The sequence below is a fragment of the Oncorhynchus masou genome, chromosome 31, assembly GCF_036934945.1.
Source record: "Oncorhynchus masou masou isolate Uvic2021 chromosome 31, UVic_Omas_1.1, whole genome shotgun sequence".
Taxonomy (NCBI): Eukaryota; Metazoa; Chordata; class Actinopteri; order Salmoniformes; family Salmonidae; genus Oncorhynchus; species Oncorhynchus masou.
In genome coordinates, this window is record NC_088242.1 from 39829628 (window position 1) to 39855407 (window position 25780).

At 40.9% G+C, this 25780-nt stretch overlaps 1 protein-coding gene and 1 long non-coding RNA gene across 3 annotated transcripts in view; one reads left to right on the forward strand and one right to left on the reverse strand.

Moving 5' to 3' along the window:
• Positions 1–25780, reverse strand: part of dnmbp (dynamin binding protein) — a 122379-nt gene that overhangs the window by 75752 nt on the left and 20847 nt on the right. For both annotated transcript variants that reach the window (XM_064950955.1, XM_064950954.1), the window contains exons 2-3: positions 17527–17681; positions 17256–17378 (exon numbers count right to left, since the gene is read on the reverse strand). In XM_064950955.1, coding sequence (XP_064807027.1) covers positions 17256–17378; positions 17527–17671 — 268 coding nt within the window. In that variant the 5' untranslated portion in view covers positions 17672–17681. The remainder of the gene's footprint in view (positions 1–17255; positions 17379–17526; positions 17682–25780) is intronic.
• LOC135523931 (uncharacterized) lies at positions 661–6815 on the forward strand. Its single transcript, XR_010452885.1, has 3 exons — positions 661–985; positions 4701–4771; positions 4952–6815. It is a non-coding gene; the product is annotated as an uncharacterized LOC135523931 (long non-coding RNA).

Below are 25780 nucleotides of genomic sequence, written 5' to 3' on the forward strand. Positions count from 1 at the left end.
TTAGATTACTTGTTGGTTATTACTGCATTGTCGGAACTAGAAGCACAAGCATTTCGCTACACTCGCATTAACATCTGCTAACCATGTGTATGTGACAAATTTGATTTGATTTGATTTTTGATTCAGGCGAAAAGGCATTAGCTGTAACACTGCCCCTCATTGTCATTCAAATTTATTTTGTTATTGTTTTATTTTTACTTAATTATTTTTTACTTTTATCTTTGACAGTCATTCTATACCCCACCAGCAACTCCAATTCCACATCCTAACCCTCAGCCCATCCTGCTCATTCCACCCATCTCTGCACTCTTCAGATTTCTACACACCATATATCTTTCAACTATGCTGTGATGTTTAACATACAATTTCAATCCATCAAATGTAATCTACAGATTGTGAGTTAAAGATAAATACTTTTACTAAGCTTATTAGTAATTGACTGACCCAGTCTCTCCAGATCTCCTAACAGTACTATTTCTAGGGTTAATTTTAGATCAATGTTATGCATTTTCAGCAATTCCTGAACATGAGACCAGAAACAGGCTACCTGAGGGCAATACCAAAATAAATGATCAATTGATTCTGTACCCTCACAACAAAATCTGCAGAGCTTTGATGATTGTATGCCCCAAATATTCAAGTTTTTGTTGGTGGCAAGAATTCTATATAATCATTTTAACTGAAAAGCACGTAATTTAGCAATTTTATTCGTATTTACAGATGGCATACAAGTTTGTTATTAACCTCTATAGGATCGGTGTCCTCACACGCGATACGGTTGAGCTACTGTTTGATGAGAGTGCAAAACTTTTATCACGGCAACTGGTTTGATAGATTCACCTCTGAAGGTAAATAATGACAGATAAAATGTAGCATAGTTTTGTTTGATAAAATCCATTTTTATATTCAATTGTAGGAACTGGCTTCCACAGTTTGAAACCCTGCTGTATCTGCCTTCCCCCACCCCCCATCTAGACGTGCGAAGGTTAGTGTCTTTTCTGTAAGGAAGCTAATTATCCATCATTTATGCCATTCCTGGGAGTGTGTCAACTTACTTTTTTATTACGATATCATTTTTGCATGTTCTCTATAGTTATGTCCTTGAAAATGTATCAATTTACCAATTCGGCACATTTGGCCAGAATTTATACAACATTTTGAACAGTAATGCACTGGTTTATTGGATCAGTCCAAAACTTGCACATACACGGCTGCCCTCTAGTGGGAAGGTTGAGATAACGTAGGCTAATGTGACAAGAACATTTTCCAGGACAGACATATCTGATATCGGCATATCTGATATTTACAGTGGCTATTACAGTAAAATAATAGCATCCTATTGTTTGAGGAGAGTGCACAGTTATGAACTTGAAAAGTTATTAATAAACCAATTAGGCACATTTGGGCAGTCTTGATACAACATTTTGAACAGAAATACAATGGTTCATTGGATCAGTTTAAAACTTTGCACATACACTGCTGCCATCTAATGTCCAAAATCTAAATTGCGCCTGGGCTGACATAATACATTATGGCCTTTCTTGCATTTAAAAGACGGTAAAAAAATTACAATATGTTTATTCTTTTTCCAGCTCTAATGTATTGTAATTTTGTTCTGTTCTGGATGACTGTGTGATAACGCTCTCGGTGGCCAATGTGAGCAAGACCTTTAAACAGGTAAACATTCACAAAGCCGCGGGGCCAGATGGATTACTAGGATGTGTACTCAAAGCATGCTCGAACCAACTGGCAAGTGTCTTCACTGACATTTTCAACCTCTCCCTGACCTAGAGTGTAATACTTACATGCTTTAAGCAGAGCACCATAGTCCCTGTGCCCAAGGAAGTGAAGGTAACCTGCCTAAATGATTACCGCCGTAGCACTCATGTCAGTTGCCATGAAGTGCTTTGAAAGGAAGGCCAAAAAGAACAAGGACATCAACCACCCGAGCCACAGATCTTCATTTTAAAGGGTTTAAACACTGTTTCCCATGCTTGTTCAATGAACCATAAACAATTAATGAACATGCACTTGTGAAACGGGTGTTAAGACATTAACAGCTTACAGATGGTAGGCAATTAAGGTCACAGTTATGAAAACTTAAGACACAAGAGGCCTTTCTTCTGACTCTGAAAAACACCAAAAGAAAGATGCCCAGGGTCCCTGCTCATCTGCGTGAATGTGCCTTAGGCATGCATGCAAGGAGGACTACAGATGTGGCCAAGGCAATAAATTGCAATATCCGTACTGTGAGACGCCTAAGACAGCGTCACAGGGAGACAGGACGGACAGCTGATCATCCTCGCAGTAGCAGGCCACGTATAACAACACACACACAGGATCGGTACATCGAACATCACACCTACGGGACAGGTACAGGATGGTAACAACAACTGCAAGAGTTACTCCAGGAACGCACAATCCCCCCCTCTTTTATACCACTGCTACTCTCTGTTATTATCTATGCATAGTGACTCTACCTACACGTACAAATTACCTCGACTAACCGGTGCCCCGCATATTGATTCTGTACCGGTACCCACTGTATATACAGTGCCAAGAAAATGTATGTGAACCCTTAGGAAATACCTGGATTTCTGCATAAATTGGTCATACAATTTGATCTGATCTTCATCTTGGTCACAATAGACAAACACAGTTTGCTTAAACCAATATCACACAATCAATTATGTTTTCATGTCTTCATTGAACACACCAAGTAAACCTTCACAGTGCAGGGTGGAAAAAGTAGGTATGTGAACCCTTGGATTTAATAACTGATGGACCGGAACTTCTTTGGCAGCAATAACCTCTAGCAAACATTTTCTGTAGTTACGGATCAGACCTGCATTTTGAACAATTCCTCTTTACAAAACTGTTTCAGTTCAGCAATATTCTTGGGATGTCTGGTGTGAAATGCTCGAGGTCATGCCACAGCATCTCAATCGGGTTGAGGTCAGGACTAAGACTGGGCCACTCCAGAAGGCGTATTTTCTTTTGTTGAAGCCATTCTTTTGTTGATTTACTTCTGTGTTTTGGGTCGTTGTCCTGTTGTGTCACCCAACTTCTGTTGAGCTTCAATTGATGGACAGATCGCCTAACATTCTCCTGCAAAATGTCTTGATAAACTTGGGAATTATTTTTTCTGTCAATAATAGCAAGCTGTCCAGGCCTTGAGGCAGCAAAGCAGCCCCAAACAATGATGCTCCCTCCACCATAATTTAAAGTTGGGTTGAGGTTATGATGTTGGTGTGCTGTGCCTTTTTTTTCTCCGCACAGTGTTGAGTTGTTTGGAAGGAACACACAACTTTAGATTAATCTGTCCACATAATATTTTGCCAGGACCACTGTGAAACATACAGGTGCACTTTTGCAAACTTCAGACGTGCAGCAATGTTTTATTTGGACAGCAGCGGCTTCTTCCATGGTGTCCTCCCAACACCATTCTTGTTTAGTGTTTTACATATCATAGATTCATCAACAGAGATGTTAGCATGTTCCAGAGATTTCTGTAAGTCTTTAAGCTGACATGCGAGGAATCTTCTTAAACTCATTAAGCATTCTGCGCTGTGCTCTTGCAGTCATCTTTGCTGAACGGCCACTCTTAGGGACAATAGCAACAGTGCTGAACTTTCTTCATTTATAGACAATGTGTCTTACCATGTACTGATGAACATCAAGGCTTTTAGAGATGCTTTTGTAACCCATTCCAGCTTTATGCAAATCAACCATTCTTAATCTTCGGTCTTCTGAGATCTCTTTTGTTTGAGGCATGGTTCACATCAGGCAATGCTTATTATAGTAACTCAAATTTTGTGAGTGTTTTTAATAGGGCAAGGCAGCTCTAACCAACATCTCCAAGCTCGTCTCATTGATTGGACTCCAGGTTAGCTGACTCCTGACTCCAATTAGCTTTTGGAGAAGTCATTAGCCTAGGGCTTCACATACTTTTTCCAACCTACATTGTGAATGCTTAAATGATGTATTCAATATAGACAAGAAAAATACAATAATTTGTGTGTTATTAGTTTAAGCACAATATGTGTGTCTATTGTTGTGACTTAGATGAAGATCAGATCAAATTTGACCAATTTATGCAGAAATCCAGGTAATTCCAATACCTAGCTATCTACATGTCTTAAGCTAAAGTGTACAACACCTGTTGAATATGGCCGGTGTCAGTAAACGTCGGCAAAAAAAGCGCAATAAAATTGTTGCCAGCAGAGCTGGTTAGGCTGTATTCATGTTATCCAGAGGTAAACAAATCATCGGCTAGAGTGTCAAGTGTGCGCTCTGAACACTGAGAGCGAAATGAGATGGGTGGGGCTAAAGCTTAAGAGGGTGTGAACATTGCTGAATGGGTGTAGACAACTTCACTTGATACCAAAACATTCAAAGGCCATTTTCTCAAGTGAGGTTACAAGTTTATCAACTTTCAAAGCAGAATTACTTTCCAATTGTTCCTCAAAAATGCACTGTATGTTATACCATTTTGTAGCTCAGTCTCTATATTTATCCAATGGAAACACACAATTTCAAATGTTGCTACATAAGACCAAATCCAGGTGGCGAGTCACATATCAACTCATACACCATGGAATCAAAAATCTTGCAATCTGTATGGCACAGCTGTCAACATCCTGGTCCTCAAATGAAACTGGTATACTTTCCTATTTATGCTATTTTTATTCCTCCACCAGATTTGATCCTTTATATATTGGGCAGAGAGACCAGTTCCCTACCACCTGCTGCTGCCACCTGCATTTTTGGGGTAATGCTGTAATAAATTGCCTGTAATCTTGGATTGAGCAGACCTTGCCATGAAAAACATAACTCTACCATTCCAATTTACATTTTTTTTAAATACCTTTTCAAACATCTTTCCCATAACTACAGCTATTTTATCAACCAGAACATTTGAGTTGCCATAATATTTGTCCTATCTTTGCAGGGGGATGACATTGAAGCCAGCTCTGCAATGCTTGTTTGAAAAAGAGAGATACTTTGAAAAATGTTTTATTTTTAATTAATCAAATGAGAAATGACAATCAGCACAAGGGCAAAAAGGCCATTTTTAAACAATGGATAAGCTTTTCTTAGTAATCTATCTGAGAACCATTTAGGGTTGAAGTAAAACTTTCAGAGAGAGGTGCTTTTATATTTAATAATCTCAACCCACCCAATTCATATTAATTATGTAGATAGGCATAAATTGTCTGGTTTAGCATCCAAGATAAAGTAAAATATTTTTTGCTCACATGATTTGAACAATGAATCATCAGGAATAGGCAGTGCCATAAGTAAGTGAGTAAACTGAGATATGACTAAGGAGTTAAATAGGGCAGGATCTTCTTTGTCTAAGTTTTCTATTGAAATTAATTGTGGAGAGCTCATATATTTTGTGATATCCAGGCATTAAAAATCCAGTATTACTTCATCAAAGGCCTTTTCTAAAATCTGCTATAAATACCAGACCTGGCTTCTTAGATGTTTCATGATGTTCTGTTGTTATTTCTAGTAGTAGTAGTCGTATATTATCTCCAATGTATCATCCATGTAGAAAACCTGTCTGATCAGGATGAACAATACCTGGTAAAAACCTTTTAATTCATTGAGTGCTATGCAGTTTGCTAGAATTTTTACATCACAACATTGAAGTGTAAGAGGCCTCCAGTTTTTAAGATAAACTGGATCTTTATATTTGCCATCTGGGTCTTGTTTTAATAATAGACCTTCCTGAGGAGTACCTGACAGACTACCATTTCCATAGGGATAGTTAAAACAAGCCAACAATGGACTTTTTAGTATATAAAAAAAAGGCTATACCTCGACAAGTGTGCCATCGAGCCTTAGGGTTTTTCCAGACTGAAAGGATTTAATAGCCTCAAAACATTAATCCTCTAATTTGGCCTTCACACTGATCTTTCTGTACATTTGTTTAATTTCCTTTTTTAAATTATTATTTGGAAAGAATTCCTTACAGTAATCGTCATTCAGTGGGTGAGGATGAGACCGAAAAGGGAAATTGTTGAGCGTGAAAAACCCAGCAGTGTTGCAATTCTTGACACAAACTGGTGCGCCAGCCACCTACTACCATACCCTGTTCAAAAGGTACCTAAATCTTTTGTCTAACCCATTCACCCTCTGAATGACACACAAACACAGTCCATGTCTCAAGGCTTAACAATCTCTTTAACCTCGTTTACAAACCTTTACCTGTAATTTGCACTGTTATTTCATTTGAAACTTAACGATGGGAATTATAAAAGTAGATTTTTTTAACCAGAGTTTAATCAACTGTGTGATGCATGGGTTTAGTTGTCAACAGCTTCCCAGCAGAAGTCATAGAAATTACCCAGTTATAAGAGAAGTGCACGAACCATCCACGTGAAGATTAATTTGTGGAATCATATGATCGACTCGAAGAGATTCAGATAATTTCTGCCCTGCTAGAGCTGCCCCAGTAAGTGATGTTATTGTGAAGTAGAAACATCTAGGAGCAACAACGGCTGAGCGGCACAGCCGAGTGCTGGAGCGCGGTTGCAACACTCACTATCGAGTTACAAACTGCCTCTGGAAGCAACGTCAGCACAATAACTACTGGTCAGGAGCTTCATGAAATGTGTTTCCATGGCTGAGCAGCTTGATACAAGCCCAAGATCACTAAGCATCCGCTGGAGTGGTGTAAAGCTCGGCGCCATTGAACTCTGGAGCAGTGGAAATGTGTTCTCTTGAGTGATGAATCACAATTCACCATCTGGCAGTCCAACGGAGGAATCTGGTTTTGGCAGATGCCAGGAGAACTTGCCCCAATGCATAGTCTGGCTCTGTTTTAATGGTTCGGGCTGGGCTCCTTAGTTCCAATGAAGGGAAATCAGACCGCCACCCATAGTCTTACCTAGGAGCAACAACCACTTTATTTAACCTTTAACTAGGCAAGTCAGTTAAGAACAAATTCTTATTTACAATGATGGCCTACCCGGGGAACAGTGGGGTTTTACATTCAGCTTGGGGATTTGAACCAGCAACCTTTCGGTTATTGGCCCAACGCTCTAACCACTAGGCTATCTGCTGCCCCGTTCTTATAGTCCACAAAAACAACCTTGCCGATGGACCAAAAACCCAGCCAGCTGTACGTTATCCATGTCCAACTCGTTAAAGAAAAAAATCTTTGTTCAGTACGAGGTGAGTAATCGCTGTCCTGATATCCAGAAGCTCTTTTCAGTCATAAGACAGTGTCAGAAACATTCATTTACAAAATAGCACAATTGGTTAGGAGCGCTTAAAACGGTAGCTATCTCCACCGGCGCCATCATAATGACCTGTATGATTTGTCCAAGTATATGACATTTGTGGTGCTACAATTAATGAAGCTTTGCATTTTGTATTCTCTCGGGTTTAAAAAAAACGTTATTATTGGTCGTATTGTCACAATGTACAGTGGCCACACTTGTAATTACCATTGGGCCTGGGAGCCACTTGTCACTTCTTGGGTAGCTGCATTCTGTGGATATTGGAATCGGCTAGATTCCGCACACGTTTGAAAACAAAGGCAAGGGGGCAATGTTCTGAACTCTCATAGATTTGGATCACTTTTGAGGATGTTCCAGTGTTTCAACACGATAGATTTGACGCGACCGGCACATGGGCTGTACTGGAAAAACGTTTGGTCCCGGTTTCTATTCGTGCCAGCGTTTAGACTGACGTTCAGTCTCCTCTCTAGCACAGGTATAGGTCTGTTCAATGACATTCTTATCATACCTGCGTGGCGGGAACCTGGTTGGCATATCATTAGCTTTGCACTGGAAATCTATGTCAGTACTGCAGTTAGGTCAGAGTCTTCGGAATTGACCCACCGGTATGTTCCGCTTAAGGTGTACCAGGTGGTTACTGTCTGCACGGAAAAGTCTGTGCCTTCTCTGCGCCTTGAGGAAGATAGTACACTCCAATTAGTTGTTCTGTTTTTGTGGACTGTATAAGATCCAAGAAATCAATTTTTTCCCCCGACTTGTGTCTACTGTGAATTTGAGATTGGGTCAGATAAATTAATATAAGAAATTAACTCAGAGGAGAGCGTTAGTACAATTCCATACCAGTAGGTTGTCATCTATGTATCTTTTCCTAAGGGCAGCATTCTAGAAATATGGGTTTTTCCTGAACATCATAAATTAAGGTCTCCTCCCAGTGTCCCTTTAATACATTTGCATAGTTAGGAGCGAATGAAGCTCCCATCACAGTACCCCAAACCCATTGGCAGAAACTGCCCGTATAATGGAAGTAATTTGATGCGAGGGCTTTTTCAATGAGAGACCGAATAAAGTTAGACAGAGGTAAGACACCCTCTGGTCTAGTGTTGAGATAGCGAGAGAGCACTCGTAAGGCTGTGTAACATTAGTGTAGAGAGCCTGAACGTCAAGTGTTACCAAGATGCTTTTGGTGTCGCATCTATAGTTATTGATTATCTTAAGCACATCCCTGGTATCTCCTAAAAAGGCTGGCATTGCTGGCACAAATTTAGAGATGAAGAAATCAACATACTGGGGTTCAACAGGGCTGGAGGCAGGGTTTTCTCCTATAGAGCTACATTTTTATGGAATGGTCTGCCAATCCATGTGAGAGAGACTCGGTTTCATCCTTTAACTCTTTACTGCAAACATATCGCTTCAGTAGGTCTTATTATTGAGTGTAGATTGAGTGTAGTTTGGCTCCGTGGTGCGAAGTTGAATGGCAAGGCACTGGAGTGACAAACCACCCTTGCTGTCTGCCTGGTGGGCTCCCCCTCTCCCCCTGGGATTCTCTGCCTTTAGCCCTAAGTCACTGGCTTGCTAGTGCTCTCCCATCATGCATCATGTATTGCCAGGCTTTTGTCACGATACTCGACTTGAGTGGGTTCTTCCTGTTCACAGAATGTACAACCTTGTTGTGCTGCTGATCCAGTTTCTGCTGTTCTGCCTGCGGCTATGGAACCCTGACCTATTCACCAGACGTTCTACCCAATCCTGGACCTGAGTTTTCAACCCTCTCTCTATCCCTCACTCGCTCTACCGCACCTGCTGTCTCTACCTCAATTGCTTAGCTATGAAAAGCCAACTGAGGTGCTGACCAGTTGCACCCTCTATAACCACTGTGATTATTATTTGGCCAGTCTCTTTCCCCACAGGAAGCTGAAAAGATTTGGCATGGCACCTCAAAGTTCAACAGCTGCACCATTGAGAGCATATCGACTGGCTGCATCAACCCCTTGGCATCTGACCACAAGGCGCTACAGAGGGTAGTGCGTACGGCCTAGTACACCACTAAGGCTTTCCAGTGTTTTACTTGCTATATTGTATTTACTTCACCACGATGGCTTTTTTTGCCTTTACCTCCCTTATCTTACCTCACTTGCTCACATTGTACATAGACTTATTTTTCTACTGTATTATTGACTGTATGTTTGTTTTACTCCATGTGTAACTCTGTGTTGTTGTATGTGTCGAACTGCTTTGCTTTATCTTGGCCAGGTCGCAATTGTAAATGAGAACTTGTTCTCAACTTGCCTACCTGGTTAAATAAAGTAGAAATAAAAAAATAAAAATAAAAGGCTGAGCTCCCTGCCATCCAGGACCTCTATACAGTGGTTCGTCCTTTAGAAAGATGCAGTGTACAGCAGCAGTCTATAGCCTTCAATAGTGTCTGGACTAGAGAATGTAAAACCTTTTTTGTGCGAACATAGTATATGGGGATGATTAAGAAATTTGCTTAATTAATTTGCTTAATATTAATAATATTATAAACCCTCTGGGTTTCCATTAGGATGGAGTGGAAAATATGGCGCTGTACAACTTGACGGTCGGGAGTAGGCTACAGTACTGGGCTATTTAGCTAAAATAATCCTTGTGCTGTGCGGGCACACGGGAGACTGGGGTTCAGTAGGCTGTCCTTGTAAATAAGAATTTGTTCTTAACCTCTCTGAGCACGGAACCCGGTAGCGGGCTGAAATTCCACAACATACGGTGATTGCTACATAAATAGTCATATTAAACATTCATGAAAATACAAGTGTCTCACATGTATCAAAAGCCTAGAATCTTGCTAATCCAACTGCATTATCAGATTTAAAAAAGGATTTACTGCAAAAGAATACGATGTGATTATCTAGAGCCCATTTTTATAGAGCCCCATAAAAAAAACAATTTCAACCAGCACAGGCGTAACAAAATCACATACTGCATTAAAATAAATAGTTTACCTTTGACAATCTTCGTCTGTTTGCAATCCCAATGCTCATTGTTACACAATGAATGATCTTTTGTTTGATAAAATGCGTCTTTATAGCCTAACACGAAACATTTTGTGAACAGCTTGTGTCGTGAATTCCGTCTCATTCCATTTTCGATGACACATTCCAGGTAAATAACCCACACAGAACGTGACTTTTCCAGTCATGTTTGGTTTCATTGCAATCAACTGGTTTGTTTGTAACACAACCAAACCTGATGGGCCATTTCACGGGACGTATTGATTGAAAGAAACCGATTTGAAGACAACAAGTAATGACATCACTGTGCACCAATGATATGACTACTGTTTCGTTGATTGACTGTATTTTAACCCAATGACCACTGATTGTCTTGAAATCTAGCTGGGTAGATAGCCAATGAGCTGAGGTAAGCAGCAATATGCAGTGGTTGTGTGTTGGAAGACCAACCCATGTCGTAAACTCCGGCGTAAAGAGAGTCATTCGCTATTGAAGTTTTATTCTAGAAGGAGCTATGCATTTTACGCACAACGTTGTTTTGGTAAACGTGCAGATTCAGCTGTTTATATATCAATCAGTATGGTGACAAAGTCAGGGAAAGCTAAATCTAAGTCTAGATATACAGATGTACACACAATTTTAGAAGAAATTGATCGGAAAAGTGAGACAGAGATTGTTGTAGGACGATTCATTTAGCGATTCCCAAGTGGAGGTATATTATTTGAACGGAGAGGACACCGTTGTAGCCACTGTGTATAATCTGTAACGTGCCCGCAGAAGAGGAACAATATCACCGTTTTGGACTGGTAAGTTCTTCTCATGCTAATGCCCTTGTTTGAAATTAATAATATAAAATATTTTTAATTTTAGAAGCAAAAAGGTAATGTATTGAAATTATGTAATGAAATGTGTCTGCCGCCCCACCCCAACCCACATGAAATAACCTATTTGAGGCTGTTGAGGGGAAGGCAGGCCCACCACAATGGCCAAAGTGAAATGGAGACAGTAGATACAGCTGGTCTGTTGTAATATAATAGAGACCGTAGATCTAGCTGAAATGTCATAATATAATAGAGACAGTAGATGTAGCAGGTCTATAATAATATATATATATATATATATATATATAATACCTCAGCAGCACAATATTGTGAAGAGCTTTGGCAAAGTGGGTGATGTTATATCCTTCCTGTTTGGTCCTGTCCAGGGGTCTCATCGGATGGGGCCACAGTGTCTCCTGACCCCTCCTGTCTCAGCCTCCAGTATTTATGCTGCAGTAGTTTATGTGTCGGGGGGCTAGGGTCAGTTTGTTATATCTGGAGTACTTCGTCTGTCTTATCCGGTGTCCTGTGTGAATTTAAGTATGCTCTCTCTAATTCGCTCTTTCTCTCTCTCGGAGGACCTGAGCCCTAGGACCATGCGTCAGGACTACCTGGCATGATGGCTGTCCCCAGTCCACCTGGCCTTGCTGCTGTTCCAGCTTCAACTGTTCTGCCTGCGGCTATGGAACCCTAAACCGTTCATATTTACTCAAGGTGCTGTCCTGTTGCATCCTCTACAACTACTGTGATTATTATTATTTGACCCTGCTGGTCATCTATGAATGTTTGAAAATCTTGGCCATGTTCTGTTATAATCTCCACCCAGCACAGCCAGAAGAGGACTGGCCACCCCTCATAGCCTGGTTCCTCTAGGTTTCTTCCTAGGTTTTGGCCTTTCTAGGGAGTTTTTCCTAGCCAACGTGCTTCTACACCAGCATTGCTTGCTGTTTGGGGTTTTAGGCTGGGTTTCTGTACAGCACTTTGAGATATTAGCTGACGTACGTACGAAGGGCTACATAAATACATTTGATTTGATAGAGGTCAGAGGGTCTTCCAAATATTGAAAATGTGTAAATAGTTACCCATGTTATTTTGTAAATGTATATATTTTTTTCTTCATATTTTTCTTTCCATATTTTTGGAGAGGTGGGGTGTTAGATTACCATGTTAGATTACCATTTTGTATATAGTTATTTGTTTCAAAATGTATACCTTCACCAATTTGGCCACTTGGGTACATTTGGGCTACTTGTGTGGGACACCTGGGTGACTTCATGATAAATGTCATGTGGCACACTCATTTTGGAAGTTATCATTCCGAAACTTTGCACAAGTACTGTTGCTCTCTTATATTTTTCACTGAAATTGGCCCCATCATCCTACCCAAATGTTTGTTTTATCTTGTTCATTTTAAAGATAATACAATGAAAAAAACAACTTTTTCTTTTTATTGTTCTATCTAAACCAGATCTATTGTGTTATATACTCCTACATTCAATTCACATTTACACAAACTTCAGAGTGTTTTCTTTCAAATGGCCCCAAGAATATGCATATCCTTGCTTCTGTGCCAGAGCTACAGGCAGTTAGATTTGGGTATGTCTTCAGGTGGAAATTGAAAAAATTAGGGGGGTAGCTCCAAGAGGTTTTAATGGACTTGCCTAATTAAATAAAAGGTTACACTAGGAGCATAACATTTCTACACCCTAATTGTAGTCTAGCCAATACCCAAATAGATTTTTGATTTTGACTGAATATCCAATTGATTTATCAAGACCAGTCTTCATGCTTGTCTCAGAGCAGCGCGAAATGGTGCTAAAATAGTTGTAGGCTATTGCTTCAAATCCAATTGCTTCTAACTTCAATATCCTCTTTAAATAAATAAGACCTACACCACTTAACAGCACATTACTCAACACTAGTGAGACTCATGTCGCCTACGTAAGGCTTACAGTATATTGAAAAATATGACGTGACTCTCTGCCAATAATTACATAGAGGATTGGAGGATTCTAAATTAAAACCAAAAGACACCTCGTGGGTCTCCCGTTGGCGGCCGGCACAGGTATCGAACCTGCATCTGTAGCAACGTGTTTTGCACTGTGGAAGCCCCCATCCACCAAGTATCAAAATACAGAGTGTTGGTAAAGGTATATTGTCCTGCTAATAGTCCATAATGGACTATTATAATACTGTACATGGTGTCCAGGTCAGGATAAATAAAACATTTCTTTATTAAAACACTATCAGAAAGAATGTTGGTACTTATTTTGATCCAAGGCCATGAATGAGTGTCACTCAGCATTACATAGGTGCCGAGGCTATATGACAGTCATTAATTTGATAATATATAACGATATTTGAGGTTATTTTGTTTGTTTTTTAAAACAAAGAGAACATATGTAATCTGAATAAAGGCCAAAATAATATATTTTTGTTTTTAGAGGGAGAGAAACGCTGGGCCAATTGTGCGCCGCCCATAAATGCCAAAATATAGCCCTGCTAATAGCCATAATGACACTATACAACAAGTATTTTCCAGTAAGCAACAATGTTTACCTTCATTAGACAATTTTGTTCCAATATTTCTGCAATTCAGTGATCTTTATTCCCTTAGTAATTCATTATAGATCCATAACTAAATAAAATAAAAATATTAAGTCAGCATTTAGCATGTATTTTCATCATTATTTTATTAACGAAAGCAGAAAGATGCTGATGAAGAAATACAGTACATGCAATGACATTTGGATAATAAAGCATTTTGAAGATATAAGCCCCCTGCATTTGTTTATCAGGCTATAGCAGAACAGCATAATGGTCCAGATGGCCCTTGCTGTGCCTGGTGAGCAGTTGATTAAGTTCTGTTGTCAGAAGAGGAATGGAAATGTCAGGGTGAACAGACCACTTGATGAACCCGCCAGGTATGTTGACTCCGCCTGTCGGAGGTGGAGTTCCAGAGCTCACAGGTGTACCTGACACACTGGCAGGGGTATGGATTGTGACTCCATCTCATTCCTCGCCCTCTTCAACGCGTCATTCTCCGCCAATGCCGCCTGGTTCTGGACCAATGCATCAACTGTCACCCGTATCTCTGCCCTCCGATATTGTTTCTCTTTCTGCTGGTCTGCCTTCAATGACTCAATCTCGGTCTTCAGAGTTTGAATCTGATCCATGTGCCCCTTCATCATATGACAGAATGGTACAGCCCTGAGCCCCCATCGATTACAGTGGCCTATGACAGAAACGGTAGATCAAATAAGATTTAAAAGAGACTCCAACACACAAATGCTTTGTTCACATTAAGAATCTAGCAAAACTAACCGCTTTCTTGACAACCATGCGTTTTTTCAGTGAGGCCCGTTGTCCACTGATCTCCACGGATGGTTATAGGCATGTTTGTATACTCTGGAAAAAAACATTCATGTTGTTATTACACAAGATTTTTTAAATGTTTTTATTTATTTAATTATCGATTTTATTACACAGTACGCCTACACATTGACATTGATAAACATTAAGAAAATGCACCAAAACCAAATACCTGTAGTTTTGGTGATCCTCTCAGCTCCGGCTCATTTTCAAGTCCTCTCGTGGTTACAGTCCAAACCCTGGAACGGGTAGCACCATAGAGAGAAGCTGGCTTGATGAAAACATTGTCCATTTTGTCTGTTCTCTTTGGTCGCAATGTCATTTTTTGCAGGTAAGGGGGGTGTTCACACCTACAGTAGCCAGGATATGAAGAGTCTATTGTCCTGCTAATCGGGCTACAAGTGTTTGAAAACCTGTTTTCAAAATGCCACCAGCTGTCCATGACTACTGTAAATAAAAACACAGCATCTTGTTTACATTCTTTATTGTAACCCCAATGTCACAAATAATGTGCATCTACCTTGCCAATTACATTTGAGTTTGGGATATACAAATGTGTGCTTTTCATGTCATTTTTCGTTAAATCCAGTTCGGATTTAAGTAAGTATAACTTTTGAGTGACCCCTTTAGTGAGAGGTCTAATGCCTTAATATTTAATAATATCTGCCCTCCCAATTCATATTTAAAAAGGGGCATTTTTCCCACTGTTATTAGTTACATTGTTTTAGTTTGAATGTGCAGACTGGCACTAAGAACAGAAGGAACGTTTCCTCGGTCAGCGCCATGATTAGTGCAATACTCCTTAAAAATTGTTGCTCTGTTCTACCCAGTGGGGCGGGGTGGGGTTCCAACCCCCTTCCCCATGGGCTAGGTCCGTCTTCTGTGCACGAATCTGCGGGCCCATCCCAAAGCCCCTTGCATTGAACCATTTACAGCCACCGCTGTTTCAGTGGATACAGCTGGAGAACTGCAAGGCAATCCCATTGTGCACCACTTGGGAGCCATGACCAAAATATATTGTCCTACTAATTAATAACAGGGTTAATAATATATCTGTGAGAATGTCCACGGGGCTTTTATATAATTCTAAATTAATAATAAATTGCTTTGTTTAATATATATTATTCCATAATTTCAGCTGGCAGTAAATCACCAAACCGTGTCTTTATTCCTGTTCAGACAACACCCTCCGGGTGGCAGGATGCACCCTTTCAGTTTGTTTACAGACTCAGAAGTAGTTAACTTGTTATGGCTTGGGAGCAGTATTTCGACATCTGGATGAGAAGCGTTCCCAAAGTAAACGGTCTGTTACTCAGGCCCAGAAGCTAGGATATGTATATAATAGAATAGATAGAAAACTCTACACTCTAAAGGAAAATCCATCCAGGAAGTGGGATATTTTTGGTGTGTGTTGTTTTCAATGGAATACCTATACAGTATGTAATGGGTTAGGACCCAGATTGCAGTTCTTATGGCTTCCACTAGATGTCAGTCTTTAGACATTCAGGCTTGTTTTCTGAAAAATTAGGAGGAATGAGAACATTTCGTAAATGGACTGGAGAATTAACCTTTTTCCTTTCTATTGAATACGCTATTGTCCGGTTGAAATATTATAGTTTATTTAGACAATAAACAACCTAAGTATTAATTATAAACATCGTTTGACATGTTGAGACAAATTTTACCGCTACTATTAGGATGTATTTGTCTGCATGCTGTGACCGCCATTGAGCCAGTGGATTACTGAACAAAACGTGCCAACAAAACAGAGTTATTGGGAAATAAAGAGGTACTTTATCGAACAAAACAAACATTCATTGTGTAACAGGGACTCTTGTGACTGCAACCAGATGAAGATCAAAAAGGTTAGTGATTAATTTTATTGCTATTTCTGACTTTCGTGACTCCTCTACCTGGCTTGAAAATGTTGGTATGCTTTTATAAGCGGTGCGCTGTCCTCAGATAATCCCATGGTATGCTTTCGCCGTAAAGCCTTTTTTTTCTTTTTTTTTTTTTAAAATCGGACACAGCGGCTGGATTAACAAAAAGTTCATCTTTAAGCAGATGTATAACACTTGTATCTTTTATGAATGTTTATTATGAGCATTTCTGTATTTTGAATTTGGCGCTCTGCAATTTCACCGGATGTTGTCATGGTGGGTCGCTAGCAGATAACTTCTCTGGCGCAGGCTAACTACCAGCATTCAGAAATAGTTTTCCGGACTGGTCACTGGTTGTCAATAATACTGCATCAATGTCCTTTCACATGAGATCCTACGGTTCAGTTGAGCTCATTCATTCAGTAATATAGCAGTCTGCCTAGGCCAACGGGTTGCCTCCCACATTTACAATGTTCTGACACGTCTGCACACAATTCTAGAATCGGTTGGGTTCCATAATTTGGCAGAAATGGGACACGCAGGAAACCCATCCAGAGCCTTATCCGTTTGTGCTCTGGTGTAAACATCCCCCCAGACACAAAATTGGCAGCTAGCTAGATGGAGCTTGAGGAGAACATTTTCAATTAATGTATTTCTCAAGTAAGTAGTTTGCATGCACCAATATAGCTAATGTTAGCGTTACAAGCACATAACCACTGACTCGCTATGGCTATAATTAGCCTAGCTATCTGCTTCCACATTGTGTCCGCCTCTGTCATCTTTCTGAGGGGATTCTTTTTCAGGAGCACAATTCTTTGCTCGCATTTTAAGACCCACATACCCAAACTTTTGATTAATTGGAGAGCACCCGTTTCTCCCCTTTTTGAATTGACCATCTATTTATGTACTAGAATAGAGTTGTGTGTGTGTGCTTGCACATACCTCTCTGCAGGGGTAGGCTCCCTGGCTTTGCAGTACTGAAGTCATTGATACACACATACAGTTTATCCTCTGGTTTGGTGCTGGGGATGGTGACTGCTTCCACAAAAGTGCTGGGAAACTGGCCTGGAGAGAGATGGAACAAAAAACTGAGATGAGAAAGAGGAGGAAGAAAAGACAATAAGTCATAGGAGAAAAGGAGAGATCAGTGACGCGATTCTTTAATCTGGGCAGAGATAATTTGTGACATCTAATCTCAAACCCTGACCCGCACCTGTGACTCCATCCTTGTTTCCGAGCAACCAGAACTCATCCACCACGTTGAGCACCTCGATGACATCGCCAGTGAAGAGGGGCAGTTCCTCAGAGACGCTGGGCAGGAACTCAAACACGGCACGGACCACCGAACCCGGCTCCATCACTCATCGCCTGAACAGAGAGAGAATGATGAATAGTAATCAACCATGTATTTGTTTCAAGCATATTTGACCATACGATGACACTGACACTGTCATTTATAGCAACAACTTAGGCAATATCTGCAGGGGGAAAAGAGGGGCTGAATGACCAAACTGGAAGCTGAGGATGATTATGCACTAACTAAGTTGCAAAGAGCATCTGCTATATGACTCAAATTTAAAAATGGCCATGATGAGGGGCAAGTTGGGAATTTAAACCAGGACACCAGGGTTCTCACCCTTACTCTTGAAATACGTGCTCATGGATCTTTAATGACAATAGAGCCAGAACCTTTGTTTGGGTTAAGCGGGCGTTGTGTCAAGAAGCAGTGAGGCTTGGCTGGGTTGGGTTGTGTTTCAGAGGACGTACGGCTCTCAACCTTCACCTCTGAGTCCGTACAGGAGTTGTAGCGATGGAACAAAACTAACTACCAATTGGATATCACGAAATTGGGGAGAAAAAGGAGTAAATATATTTACGATTTTTTTAAAATAAAAAGTAACAATAAAATAACGAGGCTATATACAACGGGTATACAGGTTAGTCGAGGTCATTTATCCATGTATTAGGGGTAAAATGACTATGCGTAGATAATAAACAGCAGTGTAAAAACAAAGGGGGTGGGGGTGTCAATGTAAATAGCCCGGGTGGACATTTGATTAAATGTTCAAGAGTCTTATGCCTTTGTGGTAGAAGCTGTTAAGGAGCCTTTTGGAACTAGACTTGGCGATCCGGTGCCGTGTGGAGGCAGATTAACACACACACACACACACACACTCAAAAAAAATAAAGGGAACACTTAAACAACACAATGTAACTCCAAGTCAATCACACTTCTGTGAAATCAAACTGTCCACTTAGGAAGCAACACTGATTGCACAACAGCATGTGGAATTTATTGTCAAACGGAATAGACAACAGGTGGCAATTAGCAAGACACCCCAATAAAGGAGTGGTTCTGCAGGTGGTGACCACAGATCACTTCTCAGTTCCTATGCTTCCTGGGTGATGTTTTGGTCACTTTTGAATGCTGGCGGAGGTTTCACTCTAGTGGTAGCATGAGACGGAGTCTACAACCCACACAAGTGGCTCAGGTAGTGCAGCTCATCCAGGATAGTACATCAATGCGAGCTGTGGCAAGAAGGATTGCTGTGTCTGTCAGCGTAGTGTCCAGAGCATGGAGGCGCTACCAGGAGACAGGCCATTACATCAGGAGACGTGGACGAGGCCGTAGGAGGGCAACAACCCAGCAGCAGGACCGCTACCTCCGCCTTTGTGCAAGGAGGAGCAGGAGGAGCACTGCCAGAGCCCTGGAAAATGACCTCCAGCAGGCCACAAATGTGCATGTGTCTGCTCAAACGGTCAGAAACAGACTCAATGAGGGTGGTAGGAGGGCCCGACGTCCACAGGTGGGGGTTGTGCTTACAGCCCAACACCGTGCAAGACGTTTGGCATTTGCCAGAGAACAGCAAGATTGGCAAATTCGCCACTGGCACCCTGTGCTCTTCACAGATGAAAGCAGGTTCACACTGAGCACATGTGACAGACGTGACAGAGTCTGGAGAAGCCGTGGAGAACGTTCTGCTGCGGTCCGGACAACATGCCCTCCGATTATTCCGTAAAGTGAGTGTGGAAGAGGTGAAAGACACTTTTTTATTAACAATGACATGCCACTGGGGTCTGACAACTTGAATGGAAAATTACTGAGGATAATAGCGGACGACATTTCCAATCCTATTTCCCATATCTTCAATTAAAGCCGGTTAGAAAATAGTGCCCTCAGGCTTGGAGGGAAGCAAAAGTCAACAATGGTGTTTGACCAGATAAAATGCTATTTTACAGTTTACAAAAATTGACAAGAGACATTCAGCACCCTTATAGGCAAGGACAGCACTTACACAAATGTCCGATTGGCTGAAAAAACTAATCATAAAACGATTGTGGGGGCTGTTTTTATTAGACTTCAGTGTGGATTTTGACATTATCAATCATCTTCTGCTGTTGGAAAAACTGATGCGTTATGGCTTTCTGACCATAATTCTATCCTTCTGATTCCTGTGACTCGCTCAATACGGAAGTTGTCAGATGACGCGGATGTTATGTTACAGGACTGTTTTGCTAGCACAGACTGGAATACGTTCCAGGATTCATCCAATGGCATTGAGGAGTATACCACCTCAGTCACCGGCTTCATCAATGAGTGCATCGACAACATCATCCCCACAGTGATTGTGCATACATATCCCAACCAGAAGCCAGGGTTTACAGGCAACATCCGCACCAAGTTAAAGGCTAGAGCTGCCGCTTTCAAGGAGCGGGACACTAATCCACCAGCACCAGCTGTTCTGGACGACTGTGTGATCACGCTCTCCGTAGACGATGTGAGCCAGACCTTTTTAAACAGGTCAAAGTTCACAAGGCCACTGGGCCAGACGGATTACCAGGATGTGTACTCCGAGCATGCGCGGACTAACTGGCAAGTGTCTTCACTGACATTTTCAACCTCTCCCTGACCTAGTCTGAAATACCAACATGTTTCAAGCAGACCACCATAGTCCCTGTGCCCAAGAAAGCGATGGTTACCTGCTTAAGTGACTACTGCACCGTAGCACGCACGTCGGTAGCCTTGAAGTGCTTTGAAAGGCTGGTCATGACTCACATCAACATCATCCCAGAAACCCTAGACTAATTCCAATTCGGAGACCGCCCCAACAGATCCACAGATGAAACAACCACACTGCCCTTTCCCACTTTGGACGTGTGTGATTATGTATTCATCCCTTTGATGTGAAGCCCCTAAATAAGATCTGTTGCAACCAAATACCTTCAGAAGTCACATAATAAGTTAGATTACACACAGGTGGACTTTAATTGAACGCTAGTAAAACCAAATGCATGCTTTTCAACCGTTCGCTGCCCGCACCCGCCTGCCCGACTAGCATCATGACCCTGGACGGTTCTGACCTAGAAAATGTGGACAACTATAAAGACCTAGGTGTCTGGCTAGACGGTAAACTCTCCTTCCAAACTAATATTAAACATCTCCAATCCAAAATCAAATCTAGAATCAGCTTTCTATTTCGCAACAAAACTTCCCCTTGTCAAACTGACTATCCTGCCGATCCTCAACTTGAGCGTTGTCATCTACAAAATAGCTTCCAATACTCTACTCAGCAAACTGGATGCAGTCTATCACAGTGCCATCCGTTTTGTTACCAAATCACCTTCTCCCACCCACCACTGCGACCTGCATGTTCTAGTCTGCTGGCCCTCGCTACATATCCGTCGCCAGACCCACTGGCTCCAGATCATCTATAAAAGTCTATGCTAGGTAAAGCGCCGCCTTATCTCAGTTCACTGGTCACAATAACACCCACCCGTAGCACACGGTCCAGCAGGTATCTCTCACTGATCATCCCCAAAGCCAATACCTCATTTGTCCGCCTTTCCTTCCAGTTCTCTGCTGCCAGTGACGGGAACGAATTGCAAAAATCGCTGAAGCTGGAGACTTATCTCCCTCACCAACTTCAAACATCAGCTATCTGAGCAGCTAACCGATCGCTGCAGCTGTACATAGTCCATCTGTAAATAGCCCACCCAACCTACTTAACTCATCCCCATACTGTTTTATTTACCTTTCTGCTCTTTTGCACACCAGTATCTCTACTTGCACATCATCATCATCTGCTCATTTGTCACTCCAGTGTTAATCTGCTAAATTGTAATTCTTTGCTACTATGGCCTATTTATTGCCTACCTCCTCATACCTTTTGCACACACTGTATATAGACTTTCTTTTTTTTCTACTGTGTCATTGACTTGTTTATTGTGTTATTGGCTTGTTTATTCCATGTGTAACTGTTGTTGTATGTGTCACACTGCTTTGCTTTATCTTGGCCAGGTCGCAATTGTAAATGAGACCTTGTTCTCAACTAGGCTACCTGGTTAAATAAAGGTGAAATAAAAATATTAAAATTAAAATATACAAAATTACACTTCATGTCTTTCATAATTTGGTCAGATACACACTAACGTTTTAGTTTTAGAACACCTATTCATTTAGGTTTTTATTATTATTTTTTTTACAATTTTCTACATTATAGAATAATAGTGAAGATATCAAAACTACGAAATAACACGTATGGAATCAAGTAGTAACCAACCATCAGTTGTGTTGTGACAAGGTAGGGGTGGTATACAGAAGATAGCCCTATACCAAGTCCATATTATGGCAAGAACAGCTCAAAATAAGAGAAGAGAAACGACAGTCCATCATTACTTTAAGACATGAATGTCAGTCAATGCAGAACATTTCAAGAACTTTCAAAGTTTCTTCAAGTGCAGTCGCAAAAACCATCAAGCGCTATGATGAAACTGGTTCATGAGGAAGACCCAGAGTTACCTTTGCTGCAGAGGATAAGTTCATTAGAGTTACCAGCCTCATATTTCAGCGCAAATAAATGCTTCAGAGTTCAAGTAACAGACGCATCAATTGTTCAGAGGAGACTATGTGAATCAGGCCTTCATGGTAGAATTGCTGCAAAGAAACCACTACTAAAGGACACCAATAAGAAGAGACTTGCTTGGGCCAAGAGAAACAAGCAATGGACAGTGGAAATCTATCCTTTGGTCTGGTAAGTCCAAATGAGAGATTCTTGGTTCCAACCTCCATGTCTTTGTGAGATGCAGAATGTGTGAACAGATGACCTCCGAGTGTGTGGTTCCCACCGTGAAGCATGGAGGAGGTGGTGTGATGGTGCGTTGCTGGTGATACTGTCAGTGATCTGTTTAGAATTCAAGGCACACAACCAGCATGGCTACCACAGCCATACGCCATCCTATCTTGTTTGCGCTTAGTGGATTGAATGGAAGCAAGTCACTGCAGCGATATTCCAACATCTAGTGGAAAGCCTTCCCAGAAGAGTGGAGGCTGTTACAGCAGCAATGTTCCAACATCTAGTGGAAAGCCTTCCCAGAAGACCGGAGGCTGTTAAAGCAGCAAAAGGGGGAACTCCATATTAAATCCCATGATTCTGGAATGAGATATTCGACAAGCAGGTGTCCACATACTTTTGGTCATGTGTATAATAACCGTCATATCGAAGTAAACTTGGAGTTACGCGATGACATTGTATATGGTCCTCCCACTACGACGACTCAGGAAACTATGCAGTTTATTAGGCTATACATTAAATAAATTATTAACTTTACATTGTGGTGAAAATGCACGGTGATCTTGACGCTCATTTACAATAAATATCAAGGGTCTGATTCTGATGATCGATGATTGACTGCCATTTACAAATGTAAAAATATTCTTACCCATAATAATCTCATGTAGACTAGCCTACCTGCACTGTATCTGCGAGCTGTTGGCACACATGCCAAGACCAGAGTAGGCACATTTACTATTTAAATGCAACAGTTTGTGACAACCAAACATCGATAGAATTGAAAACACCTTGAACTTAAGATTTTTATTCGGTACATGGAAACTTAAGTGAAAAAGTACATTATGTGTGCCCACTACAACACACAATCAATTGCCTCTTAATAGGTTGACAATGTCATTGGAAACGCTTATCATCCTTTCTTTTACACACAAAAAATATATGCGCCATTTTCACATATGTTGATGTTGGGGTGGTGCTGGAGATGATGAACATGAAGTAGAAATCTTTTGAAACTTCCCTTTAAAACATCATCAATGCCTTCTGTACTTAATGCCAAGGGTCTTCTGTACTCTGTAATTACAGGTTTCACATACTGTGGTATACTAGTAGGAGAGTGAATAAAAAAGTGTAGTCTGAGTGGTTATTTCTGATGAAATGTGTCTGCCTGCCACACAATACAAAGTTGAGTTTGATATAGTAGTTTATCAACGTAATCAGAACAATTATTTTTTCTAAAATTTAACTCTGACTATATTCTGCCACAAAAATCATTTTAAAAAGAGCTAAAGCAAGTCCTAACATTTTTTTTTAAATAGAACATGTACATTTAGTTAATACTTGGTAATTTAGGTACCTAAAATTATCTGACAAATGAAAATCAGAAAGCATGTCAAAGCACATGGCTAGCCATGCAATAGGAGCTCATTTGACAACTGGTGCTCAGACATAACTCCCCATCACGGGCTGAAAGACAAGTTGGGGGGAAAAAAAGACAAATGTCCTGTTAATATCTAGAATGATCCACTGGCATACCTGTTCGGCACATTGCTTTTAACTGAATACATTGTAGTGGATGCAGCACCCCGGAGGGCTGCATTGGCCTGAAGTACAATGAGCAGTCAGTAAACAACCTATTAGAAATAAAAAAAGGCTACAACTGCACCATGACCAGTCTAGAGGGTTCTACCGCTTGGTGTGTGTGTTGCTATTGTTCTGTTGGGAGAGGGGGCGGCAGAGGCTTCATTGTTGGCATGAGATGGACCCAATTCAATAAATAACGTGGCCAGTCAGCAGATAAGCTGCCACCCACACTCCTGCTCATCAATTAGACAAACACACATGCCTCAGCAACTACAACCTCTCCCAGAGTTTCATCTCTTGAATTTGCAATATAAAATATTACACAAAGTACTTGGCAGGTAAGTACTTGTGTTGCCCTTTCAAATGTGGCCTTTGCATTACACTATGATGTCTTGACATTCTTTTGATTCAGGATAAAATGTTACTTACATTTTCATGTGTCCTAATTGATCCGCTGACTTTGAACAAAATTTGATGTCGCCTCAACTGCCTTAAAGCCAGACTCCGCAATGTAATTGAAATATCAAACTGTCGTGGCCGCTGGGCCAGCCACCCTTTTATCCATAGCAACAATTTACGGCTATCAACGTTAACAGCAGAAAAATGTCATTCTAATTTACATAGACAACAAATACTGTGGTGCAACGATAGCGCCGTTATCTGCTTGATCTCTCGCAGTGCAAACAGAAAGTCGACCCTCAGCAACTAGCCTACAGAGCAGATTTGAATTATGAAATAAATCGCCATCAAAAGGTTGCAATAGTAAACTCGACATCAACGAGGAAAACAATTTGTATTTGTATGTATTAGGGATCCAAACACACCAAAGCACCCACATTCCATATAAAAACAGTGAACTATGTTTGTACTGAATGAGCTAAAGATAACAGTACATTATACAACATCCCTAAACCAGCACATATCCACAGAGGCGGTTCAATACCACCATACAACATTATCACAACTTGTGCGTAGGAATGGGTCTGTAACTTTTTGTGTGTGTCTCTTCACAGTCCCATTGTTCCATAAGGTGTATATTTATCTGCTTTTTAAATCTGATTCTACTTCAAGATGTTGAATATACAGTAGTTCCGTGTAGTCATGGCACTGTGTAGTACTGTGTGTCTCCCATAGTCTGTTCTGGACTTGGGGACTGTGAAGAGACCTCTGGTGGCATGTCTTGTGGGGTATGCATGGGTGTCTGAGTTATGTGCTAGTATTTTAAAAACAGCTCGGTACATTCAGCTCTTACAAAAACAAGTAATGATGAAGTCAATCTCTCTTCCACTTTGAGCCATGAAAGATTGACATGCATGTCATTAATGTTAGCTCTCCATGTACTTCTAAGGGCCAGCCATGCTGCCCTGCTCTGATTCAACTGCAATTTTCCCAAGTCCCTCTTTGTGGCACCTGATCACACGACTGAACAGTAGTCTATCTGCAACAAAATTAGGGCCTGTAGGACCTGCCTTGTTGATAGTGTTGTTAAGAAGTCGCACTTTATTATGGACAGACTTCTCATCTTAGCTACTGTTGTATCAATATGTTTTGACCATGACCGTTTACAATCCAGGGTTACTCCAAGCAGTTTAGTCACCTCAACTTGCTCAATGTCCACATTATTTATTACAAGATTTAGTTGATGTTTTAGGGTTTAGTAAATGATTTATCCCAAATACAATGCTTTTAGTTCTAGAAATATTTAGGACTAACTTATTCCTTGCCACCCACTCTGAAATTAACTGCAGCTAAGTGTTGCAGTCATTTCAGTCGCTGTAGTAGCTGACATCTATAGTGTTGAGTCATCCGCGTACA